This window comes from Haemaphysalis longicornis, unplaced genomic scaffold (assembly GCF_048455015.1).
Source record: "Haemaphysalis longicornis isolate Haplotype H1 unplaced genomic scaffold, Haemaphysalis longicornis Haplotype H1 scaffold_58, whole genome shotgun sequence".
Lineage (NCBI taxonomy): Eukaryota > Metazoa > Arthropoda > Arachnida > Ixodida > Ixodidae > Haemaphysalis > Haemaphysalis longicornis.
This window is the reverse complement of record NW_027526401.1, coordinates 1,636,665-1,648,844: the sequence shown is the minus strand read 5'-3', so window position 1 is coordinate 1,648,844 and position 12,180 is coordinate 1,636,665. Positions and strand designations below refer to the sequence as shown.

Sequence of the window (12,180 nt, the reverse complement as noted above, 5' to 3'; positions counted from 1 at the left end):
CAGCTCGGCGTATAGCAGAGCGGATTCCGCATTTGTCGACAATTTCCACTTGGGACCAAGTTTCGGCTGTTTTTTTTTTCTTCTCACCGATACCAAGTCACGTTTCGAGTTGCGTGGGGGTTGTGGAAAGCGCGCGGGGCTCACTTTTGTCGGGCTCTGGCCCACGTGCGACCAAGGTGCCAGATTTTTCCTTGAAGACGCCCGGCTGCTGATTCTTCGCCTCGACGTCGACATCAGGTCGTATGGTTACCGATTCCACGGCCCTGAGCGGCGCCATGCGGGACTCCTCCGAAGAGGTCGGAGCCGCTGCCGTTGGCCCAATGTCGTCGTCCAGAATGGCCACGTCTTCCGCCTCAACGTCCAGCTGTCGTGGCAACACTGATGGCCCAACGGTAGCGGTTGTCGACATTTCACTCGGACGTTCGACTCGGCCCAAGCTGCCGGATCTCCTTGTCGTCCCCTCGGCTGCGGTGCGGTTGCTTGATGCCCGTTCGGCCTTGTCTCGTGCGTCCGCATCTGTGCTGTGCACGACGTTGACTGTTTCGGCGCTTTTCGGCGCCTGGAGTGCTTGGAAGGTGCCAATCGGTGGCGGGTCTGAGCTCGCCGGGTAAACTGCAAGGAAGAATCAATAGAAATTAATCGAGAAACCATCACAAGGGTGTAATGAATCTGCTAAAACATGTTTCAGCTATCGCTAAGCCGCCAGGAGTGACGTTATAAAACACGAGAATAGTGACGGGCAGTAATTTCGTTATACGAAGTTGCTGCCGTTGTCAAAAAGCATGACATGCCATTCGTTTGCGTACATTCGTCTACTGCGTTCCAGAAGACATGCGGGTTCATGAATGAACGCAGTTACGTACGTGCACACTGCGCATTGGTAACAAATTTGACTGAATAATGCTTGTTTGAACGGTTGTAGGGACATTACGAGAATGCATCGTCCTTCGTTCGCCCACTCAGTCGATTTTTCTGCCTCGTTTGTTTGCTTGCTTGAAATGTTTATTTCCACTTATTCTCGGCTAGTGCCGTGCGGTACGGGTTTGGAGGGGGAGGGGGGGTTAGAGGGCGATGTGGTGGAAGGGGAGGGGGGGGGGGGTCCAGAAACGTTAGTGTTCGATACTTCGGGATAAAGATCTGCTTTGTTTTATTCCTTATTTTTGTCCGAGAGTTTTGCCTTTGTGCTTACCGTTCCCTCTACCCCCTTTCCCCCCTTACTCTTCCCCAGCCTCATTTTATATGCCCGTTCTTTCTCTTCCAATACCCTTTCCTTATCACCATGTGCAGGGCAACAAACCGAGCGCGTTTCTAGTTAACTTCCTTGATTTTCCTGCACTGTCTTTTCTTTTCTTGCTTCCTACAGAACACGTTTTCGATGGCTGGCACATGCTGGGTGACCGAAGTAGCGTCCAGTGCGGATCCCCTTGGCACGCACACAGAAGCGCGGATCGCGAGGCGCCCCTGATCCCATGAATGCGAAGGGGCAGCCTACAACCGCAGCATTCCAAGCAGCGCCGCAACGCGCAGGCGGGGGAACAAGCCATTAGCTCCGAGAAGAGACGCCGGCCGTCGTGTAATGAAAGCACCCACCTGACGACGACGAGATTCCAACAACGCGCCCTTCCTGTTCGTCGCAGGGCACGGCGGGGACGCTAACTGCATACACGCTCAAGGCAGCCGTCTCGCAGCCGCCCTTCGTAAGCTTCCAAGGATACCAAGCCGAAAGGTGCCGCGGAGCAACCCAGCTCGTTTACCTATAGCCGGGCTGGCGAAACTCGTACCGCATCGGTCACCCGTACGCGTCAAAACAGCGTAGAGGGGGAGACAATCGGTGCACAAAATAAAAAAAAGGATAGAAAAAGCGCGCGCCAGCCATTAAACCACGCTGATTAAAACAACAGCCAACTAAGAGTAATCTCTGCCTTCCCATGTAACCTTTTAACCTTCACATTCCTTTCCTATCGATCAGTTGCCCAGTGCCTCGTTAGTGCGGATACCGTACGCCTACAGTCATAGAAAAAAATTGTCCGCGTATCTGCTCCTTTCGCTGCAAATGACGTCAAAAGACGATAGTCTTTATCGGCTTTTGCGAAGTAAATGCCTCCCTTCGCTATAACCGCTCACCTCTCATGTTGTTCCTCTTGCGTCGCGCTCCTCACAAGGTAAAGACGCCAAATGTTTGCTTGAATCATTTTAAATTTCCCGCGTTCCACTGCTCAAAACCGGGTGTCTCGATGCGAATGCTGCCGTACGACGAAGACGCGCGTTAATCGAGGCACCCTACTTCAACGTTTATAGAACCGCGTTTCCCTACTCCACGTGCGTTGCAAGCAGACCGTGGAAACTATCTAGTGGAACCTTGCGTAACTGTTGCCGGTTGGTTTCTTAAAATGGCGCCAGCAGCTATAGTGGCGCGGGCGACAGCAGGCGACGGCGGAGTGAATTCTTTTTCTGAAGTTGATGAAGTATTTAATTTCGCAAAGGTGAAGCATGTTTGAATTTTTATAAAGGAACACTGCAAATATCACTTCTGTATTGATTTGTTGTCTCATATTTGCGTAATGTCTTGTTCTTTTTCAACAATGTTGACAAGTATGAACATTACACCAAACCAAGACGGGTAGATTTAGCTGTGACTATATAAGACTATTGCGCAGGCATTGTTTTGCTTTGGCCGGGTGGCTGAATCGAGTCACAGACAGACAGACGGACAGACATACAGACAGACCAAAATTTCTGGGTTTAAGTAGCCCAAGAAAGACTATCGTCTTTAAAAAAATGTCTAGCCGACCGCGCGCGTGACCGGGGCCGAACGGTAGACCGTGGCGATCTAATTAAGCTATGTTTTGATCAAGCGCTACGGAATCGTGGAATCATTGCGTTTTATTGCGCGACCGGGCACCTCCATGAAAGCCCCTGTAATGAGCCCACCATTCAGTTGGCTTTCTTGCTTTCAGCGTTCACCAGACATCCTCGCAGTGAACTAGTACTTGCCTATCCTCCGAAGCTACTATATCCGCACATGCGGGTGACCTAGAGCTTCCGCGTTCCACACGTGAGGCGTCGGTTCGATTCCGGCCTCTTCTTCTTTGAAGTCTTTCTGTATTTTAAGTGCTGCGACTCGCAGAACGGAGATTTTAGATTTGTAAATACGAAAGCATCAGCTAATTCCGTAGGTAAAGAAAAGAAACGGCAACCCTGACACTCAAAATGGCCGGCAGCCCAGAAAAAAAAAATATATATTGGCTCCAATCCACGCGTCCCGAACGCAGCAGCAGCGTCGGTCACGGCCGGGCTAGAGCGGCGGACGTCGCCGCTGTAGCCCGGCCGTGCGTCAGCAGGAAGAAAACGGAGATCGGCGTCTTTCGAAGGGTGGGACAGCGGAACCTAGCCATCCTGATGTGCTAGCTCGGGCTACACCACCGCGCGAGAAAAGCGCGGACACCGAAACAATTCGGCATGTGAGCTTAGTGATTCCCATTTATACCGATTTAAACTAGTTAGTTTAGTAAGTTTGAGAATTGCGAGAAAGCTGAGGGAACTTTTATAATCGCTATTTATCAGAACCAGTTGCTACTTTCGCCTTTTCTAATTCCTCTTAAAAACGCAACCGAATTGCTATTCACCAATTGAGAAATCGGAGTACCTTTTGTGGCAAGCAGTGCGCAAAAGGTAGCGCTTCTCTAGCGGCCAGATGTTTGTATATGATTTGTACATTTTGTTTTTCCGCCCTGTAATCCGATCCCTATCGTATATTTGCCGTACGACCACTTAACTCCATCGGGTCGGGGTTAACCAGGAGGTGCTGTCGAACAAGTTAACCAAGCCGTGCGAAGGAAGCGCGCAATAGACGCGAAGCTGCGCCAAAACAGGCCCAAAACTACCGTCGCTAAAGCAGACGACAAAGCCGTCCCGCCGACGCACCCGCCGGTGTGAGCAGCGGGCGGAGAACGCTGGGTAACCATTCGCCGCGCCATCTACACTCTGCCCCGCGAGTGAAAACCGCTCTCCCTCTCCCCAGCCGCGTTGAGAGTTTCTTGTCCCGCACACCGCGAAGGAACCGTTGGCTGGTAGAGGTAGAAAGCTTTGCTTTAAAATCGGAGAGTTCGAGTGGAAAAGAGAGTTGGGTATAGTTTGGACCTGTGTGGGATATGAAGCAGAGACCTCCGGAATGCGCGACTAGCACGCATCCCAAATGCCAGCCCAGAACACCGAATCTAGCTGAATAAGAGTTAGCCTAGTGATTGCGTTGCGGCCTTCCACTACGAAAGCTTTGTTAGAGACATGCATGCTGTGCCACCTACGGGGGTAGTGTGCGCATGCCAATCATTGAAGTGGCAGTTAGCTAGGGGAGCAGCAAAGTGCGTACGTCGCCGCTAAATGTGCCCTTCGCTTGAGAGAGAGAGAGAACAAACTTCATTAAACTGAGCGTGTCTTCAGTGTGAGAAGTTGGTGGTCGTTGTTATCAGCCCAGTGATGACCGAGGAAGCCCTTGCGATCAGGGAGGTCTGCTCCTCTCTATCGTGGGAGGGCGGCTCTTCACTGCTCAGTAGTGGTGATCCGAGGATACGGATTTTGGGGACGCGCCCACTTGACGATGCTCAGCCATAGTGCCCAGTCTTGTGCCGAGTCATGGTAACAGAGAGTAGTAGTACACTCGGTGACAACTTAAGAACGGCACCAGAAGTTGCCGCTGTGCCTTATCACCGTAGCCGGATGTTTCTCCGCGCGGTGCAAGTAGGGCGTTACAGGGAATATTTTGAACATGGCGTGAGCCGTTCCCGTGATTTTTTTTGACATAGTATGCTTATAAACGACTCCAGTGACGACAAACAAACTGCGTGAGACAAGGCAGACGATATCACGCACTCATAGTAAACCCCTTTCAAAACGCGCGCGCACCGACGTCACGGGTCCGGCGCTTTGGCGGAGTGATACACTCCATGAGGTGGTGCCGTTCTTGAGTTGTAACGGAGTATAGTAATAACCTTAATAATGGAATGGAGGGGATAGGCGAAGGAAGAACACTTCAGAAATTCACGAGGAACCGAGAGAAAAGAAAAAAAGACACAAAGGGAAAAGAATACAGGAAAGCTTAGAGGATGCGTTGTGGCCTTTCACTTACAAGGGTTTGTTAGAGACAAGTACTAAGTATTACAGGAGTGATATGGGCATGATAACTACGGAAGTGGTAATTAGTGTATTCCCCTCTAATTTTCCTCTCTGCTTGGCCACGCTAACGCAGGTATGTGCCTACTCACTGTAACCAAATGAAGAAAGAAAAAAGCCGCAAAAGGTAAAGGATAATGATGATAATGAGAACACACATTCGGAAATTGGACACTCAAGCTTTCGCATTCACTAGACCATAACTCAGGTGCCATCGTAATTTTTATGTTCTGGTGATTTATTAAAGGGGTCCTGAAATGCCTTCTGCCGATGCATGGATGTACATGTAACCAAATAAAGCAATGTATTAGCAATCTCCTCCTGCAAGAATTTTGTTAAAGCGATGAGTATTAGCTGAGAAATCGTAAATCAAAACCCGCGAATTATCGTCGCGCCGTATTTCCTCCTCCTTTCAACTGTTTCTTCGCTGTTGGCCTCCCCTCCCATGATGCTCCGCTCCTCAGCGGTGACGTACTTCCGCTATTGCGCTCCCACAGACTGCCGTCTGCTACGGGCCAGCTCTTTCGGCTTTTTCATCTCTGCAGACACCATGGACACAGGCTGGAAAAGCGAACGAATGACCTGGCCGCATGTGTGCGGCCTGGCCTCGCCCTTTCGCGGTGTACGTAGCTGTAGTTGGTATCGGCGGCGAACTCGCAGCCGCGTGGGGAGAATCGTGCGCTCGTTCCCTTTGGTGCACCGCGCACTGTTTATCCAAAAAGCGCGGTCTCAGAAGTGGCCCTGCTGGTGCCGGGTGTTATTTTGCGGTGGTTGTAATTCCTACTACCGGCGGCATGTGAAAAAAGACATTTTCAACCGACACAGAACCCGTGCACAAAACGCGCCGGATCGGATCGCTTTATCAGCGGCGATGAACGTGAAGGCGAAGAGCAAACCACCGCTGCACTCGATCAGCGAGAACCCGTGTTCTGACAAGCTGCACCCATGTGTTGCATTCAACACTGACGGGAAAGCGTTTGTTTGCACTTGTTTGGATAGTCGTAAAATGTCCAAACACTCCGGCACTCCGCTAGCAGATCAGCCGGCGAGACATTTCGGAAAACATTTGACAGATGGCGCCGTATGCATTAGTGTGTCGCTACGCCAAACTGATGAGACGCTCTACTAAAACTCCCATCGCGGTGTCACGTAGCGGGACGCAAAAATTTAGCGTTTAGCGTATGCAAAGGCCACAAACGCTGTACTAAAACTCTATTAGCAGCAAAATAGTGTGCGTATGTGAAACCGCTTGCGTTTACAAAGCTGCACGCCGAGCGCGTACGTTTCAAACCTAGTGACATCGTTTAAATACACTGGCAAGCACAGTGTAACGTAGTCAGATATCAACCGTATGCTCAGGCGACAAGCAAGAGCTTGTTTTATGTGGGGCGGAGATTGCGCATAAAGGCCCGTTCGCACTTGCGACGAAAGAGAGTGAGAGCGGCAGGAATTCCGTCGCTTTGTCGCGCTACGATCGTTTTTGTCGAATGGTCGGGACAAATTTTGGTTGCGCGACAGAATTCCCGTCGCTTTCGAACCGCGCGATCTGCTCGGGCCGGATGAACGCGCACACTCCCGCACGGCAGCGCCCCAAGCGGCAGACGGCCGCGTACATCGCTCCCGGCGCCCGCCTGGAGCCCGCCCTCGGCACACTAGCCAGTATATTTCAGGCACTATAATGGAGGAAAGATTTTTTGCTTCCGATGAACCTAGTTCTTTGCCCCTGTGTTTTTAAATACGTGAAGTGGTTAGCACGTCGTCCTCACGCAGCTCTGTATCGTCGTAGCATCGCTGATTGTCCGAACGAAGCTTGCAGCTAAGCCAATGCAGCGACCGAAGCTGTGTGTGTGTGTGTGCATCGCCTCCTGTGTGTTGTGGACGCGTTCGTTTCGCGATGAAATGCGACGTTGTACTTCTGCGGGTGGATAGTGCTTCCCATGGTCTGGATTATCTTTCTCGAACGACGTACCACTCAACCTCGTATGGGGTATGTGCAGTGTGCCTGGCTAAAAGCCTTCTCGCTTGCGCGCCAGAGTTGTGACTTGCTGCTCGTCCCCGCAAACCGGGTGTGAGGTGAGTGCCGAATTTACGACGGGCAGGAGGAGGCAACTCATCGTCTGTCAATCGCGGTTCAGACTTGCAACGCATGTTGTGACGTTGCGTTCGTTCGAAACGCATCTCTGGATTGTTTTGAAGTTGAATAAAATGTACGCGTCAAACCCGGGCATTCGGCTCAGGGCGTTCTCTGCGATTGCACCAAAGAAGTGCCACGGGACTTTCTTTATGGTACGTACTCACGTAAGATAAAATCCACGTCGTGTTATGGCCGTGTTGCATTCAATACAAACGGTTAAGCGTTTGTTTACTCTTGTTTCGTTTGTCGTAAAATGTCAAAGCACTCCGGCACTCCGCTGGCAGATCAGCCGGCGAGCCGACGCTGAGCAGACGACTCATCTCTTTGCCGGAAGTGCGTGAAAAAGCCGCCCAATAGCAGGATGTCTAGCTCATGACGAACATCTGGGAATCGATGATGTAGACATGTGAAGATGGCGGCGTCCAAAAACACGAAGGAAAGGGTGAGAAAAAAGCGACAAACTTTGCAACAAAAGTGTGAGCTTTCCGCTGCGCGTAAAAGTGTAATACTTGGCACAGGTGACGTTGGCGACCCAATCTAGCGATTGCGCTAGTTCATTTAGTGTGCTCAAAATGCCTTTCAGGGCCCTTTTAATTTATATTCGATGCCGATGTTGCTAGGAACAAACAGAACCAATATTTTTCGCTTTACCATAACCCTGTTCTGCTTTATAAAGAAATACCTTTTGTCGCCTTTAAAATGTTTAGCCATATTATAATTGGGTTGCAGGTTTTCCATTTCTCTTCCCATGTATCCGCCATCCTATCATTCAGATGTTAACTAGGAAATTGCTACCCCAGGCGGCACAGAAAGTGTGCCCCAAGACCGGCCCGTTTATGGCCGCTTTCTGGCATGTCCGGCCAGCATACAGGTTCTGGCAGCCACTGATCATGCGTTGAACGGCCAACATTCGGCAACCAGCGCTTCGGTATTTTTCCGTCCGCCCGTGTCCGGACGCACAACGGCAGCTAACCGGCTGCCAGATATTCAATTCTCTTACGGCTGCCGATGTTGAGAAAGAGAACGGCCGAAGTACGGCCTTAGGGCATCCGTTTTTTCTTCGGGAAGCGGTAATCGGCCGAAGCACGGCAAGCGACCGGCCACAGGATATGCGTATTCTTGCGGCAGTTGGTGTTCGAATGGAGACCGGCCGGAGCGCGGCTGCCGTGCATTTGTTGTTTCAACGGTGATCCGCGCGTCCGGCGGTAGAATATCCGTTTTCTTCGGGCAACCAGTGTTATGAAGAATACCGGCCGACGTACGGCCCCAGAATATACGTTTTTAATTCGGTTAGCTGTCCTCGGCCGAATTACGGCAAGCGAATGGCCACAAAATATTTGGCAACCGGTGTTCAAGAGGAGACCGCCCTACGTAAGGTATCTGGTTATACGTCATTTTTTCGGCAAACGGCATACAGCCGAACAACGGCACGCGCCTGGGCGCCGAGAATTCATGCACAGACGTGTTTGGCAGGAGACCGACCGGTTTTTTCCTGGGGGCAGAAAAAGCCGTTAGGGAGCCGAACGACGGGGACGCGTTTTTCATCCGCTCCGTGTTTCCACGTTCTAAATGAACGAACATCGTTTTTCAAACAGTAATGAGTGTTCTCGGTGAACGGGCAAGGTGCAAGGACTCACTGGACATTAGCAGGGAACCTTTTAGGCCATCGAAATGTCATTTATTGCCACAAGAAGACTGTGCCACACCGACGGGTGAGCTAAGCCTCGCCAGTCATCGCCGCTACGACGCCTCTGCCGCCGGCTTCGTCGACGCATCAGCTCGAGGCTATTCGCCCCCTCAAGAAATGGAGAGCATTGGAGACATCGACCCGGCAGAGATGTCCGATCCGAGGTGGAGATGGTTCACCAGAATAACTGGCCTTCAAGGGCGTCGAGCAAGCGGCCACCACGCAGGAGCTAAAATGCCACCATGTTAAGGACTCCCCACCAAAGAAAGGCAAGTGCGAGCAAAAGCGCAAGTTATTCTGCGTACAATTAAACTGCGACAAGCAATGCTGCTCTATGTTGTTTGTGGTAAACGTAGAAGAGACTCGCTCGCGCATTGGTAGGATCAACTTCATACCCTGCACTTCATGGGATTTTACGACTGCCTATTTAGAAAAAAAACTATTTTAAATTTGCGATACCAACAGAGCCTTGTCACTGACGAAGCCTAGCTGTTAATTTAGTTCCGATGTTTGAAGGTGAGCTTAGCTACTCTTGGGATATGACTCATTTGGTTAAACGTAATCGCCAGCATCCTAGCAAACACGGATTTTGTCAGGATTTTCTTGCTCAACGCAGATTGTTGAGTTCACGCACGATTTGGCTCTTGCAATAGATAAGCTTAAAGTGGTTGACTGTATATTCTTGGACTGCAAAAAAGCAAATGATGGTGTTCCATATCCCCTTCTGCGTAGTACATTTCATCCTATGAACTGAATGAATCGGTTTTTGCATTGTTATTACTATTGGCCCTATAGCTTTGTTCAAAAGTACTGTGTAGTTTACCGGACTATAGCGAATGAACGTGATTCCGTATACCTGCAGCTTTATTCGAATTTAATAACATCCTGGTGTGCTGATTCAGAAAAGTTTTTGGGATGTTAAACAGTGTGTTAACGTGGCACCTTTACAAGAAAACCTTCATTCCAATTGAATACGTATACCGTAAATTATGCTGCTGTGACAACGGCCGAGGAATAAAATACCTAGGAGTTTATTTAGGGAGTGGTTAGAGGTTAAATAGGCAGGTTCACACCATAAAAGTTACGGCTGCATATGTTTTTGGCTTTCTGAGACGAAATTTCAGTGAACCTCCATCTAACTGAAAAGAACAACCGTATTTCACTCATGTGCGCTCAATCTTGGAGTACGCATGTGTTTTCGTGGATCCCTACACCAAAGAGGTGGTTGATACGCTCGAAAACATACAGAATATGTCAGTGCGATTCGTATTAGGTAAGTGTCCCGCTCAACTTAGCATTAGAGAAAGTAAAAGTAAACTGAAATGGCAGGACGTGAAAGATCACAGACCAAACCACAGGTTGAACTTTTTTCGTAATATCTATAATTCGAAAACTGGAGTAGAAGGAGAAAAGCATGTCCAAGTGCCATTCTACATATCGCAAAGTGGGACCGCTAGCTTAAAGCAAATTATTAACTTTCCTTTAAAGGTGACGCCTTGCCCGATTCATTTTATTTTACATCAATACTGCAGTGTAATTATCTTCCACGTATGATTGCATTAACTGTTTATATTGACGATTTTCAGCGTGCTTTGCAGAATTATTTTGTTATTTTGTCTCATATTTAATGCTTAGTGTTATGTATCTTCCTTCTCTAATGCGTGCAAAGGCAAGCAGGCATCAAATAAATAAATAAATAAATAAATAAATAAATAATAAATAAATAAATAAATAAATAAATAAATAAAACAATGACTAAATAAATGAAATTAATAAATAAATAAATAAATAAATAAATAAACTTCCGGAGGCGCAAGTTCGCCTCCGACGGGTTGAGAACCCTACGGATTCAACCTTGACCAATAAAATATTTATTGACCTATTCGCTGCAGTATGCAACGTTTCCTGTATGCATGCTACCATTGCTATGTTATTGGTTTGAAACAAATTATGTAACTCTAATTTTACGCCTTTCCTTACGTGAACACAGAGGGATACAACTGCAGCCACCTGAAGCAGGGCGTCATTCGCAACGCGACTAGAATTTTTTGAACGTAGTATGACATTAGAAGTACATTAAGTTCTTTTGGACTATTAAGTGGTGTGGACCTATACTCATGAAAACAACGTTAAAATAGATTGAAAATGAAAGTACCTGTTCGCTCCTTCTTAGGATCAGCCCTGCGCAAGATCATCTGAAAAGTTGATCGAGTAGAAAATGTCTTTGCAAGAAAAATGGGCAAAAACTGGACATACTTTTTTGTGAAGGAGTTATATTAAATGCTCCTGAGTGTTTTGTTGAGAACCAAAACGCTTCGTAAAAGCATTCACGCCAGTTTTATATACAGAAAAATTGGTCAAGCAACTGTTATAAAAATAGTTTATGTAGTCATAGCATGAAAGTGTTCCGGAATATTGCCCTAAAAGAAATTGGCTGAAAGCAGCGCAATTTATCTCTCTGAAATTCAACCCCCTAAAGTATGCGCCCTCCGCCCTCCCCCCCCCCTTCCCCCCCCCCCTTCTCTTTCCCCGTTTATTACAGGTAAGCCGCCCCCCAGAGGATATCAGGACCTGGACAATACATCTATTCAAGCTCTACAAAGAACAGAATATTTTCTGTGTTCGGCAGTAAAAGAGGCACAGCAATTAAAGGAACGACAATTTGTGAGCACTGTTTAATAAATGAATTTTGCTGTCAACTGAGGGTAGTAATTAAGCAAGGCTGCGCTGAAAGCTTGACGGCTGGTGGTTGCGCGCCAGCTCACTTTGAAGTGGCTGCATTGGACCCAAAATGCTGGGTTTGTGCTGCTTCTGCACTGCGCGAATGAGTCATCTGCTTGCGCGACATGCAGTGACCGGCCTCAGTACAGTTAACGTATTGTGGCTGAACTCCAATGCCGGTAGCACGGCCGTATTTCCGGTAGCTTTAGTCCAGCTGGAGTCCGACGACCGCATCTCGGCTTTAATCCGTAGGCCGTACTTCGGCCGTACACGGGTGGCTTTGGAATGGCCGGAGCCCTACGGCGGGAATCTGGCCGTATGACCGTAAGCCGGTCGACTGGCCGACGGACACTGGCCGTTGGACAGCCATGGGAGTACGGCCGTATACGGCCAAAAGGCCCACATTTGGACATGGGCCGAACATGGCTGCCGGAAAACGGCCGGACAGAAAATCACCGGCCAAAGTACA

General features: G+C 48.9%; 1 protein-coding gene across 1 annotated transcript in view; it reads right to left on the bottom strand.

The window, feature by feature from the left end:
* The window catches only part of LOC144140995 (tyrosine kinase receptor Cad96Ca-like), a 56,997-nt gene that overhangs the window by 23,651 nt on the left and 21,166 nt on the right, over positions 1–12,180 (bottom strand). The window contains exon 2 of the mRNA XM_077672481.1: positions 145–612. Within this exon, the coding sequence (XP_077528607.1) occupies positions 145–612 (468 nt within the window). The remainder of the gene's footprint in view (positions 1–144; positions 613–12,180) is intronic.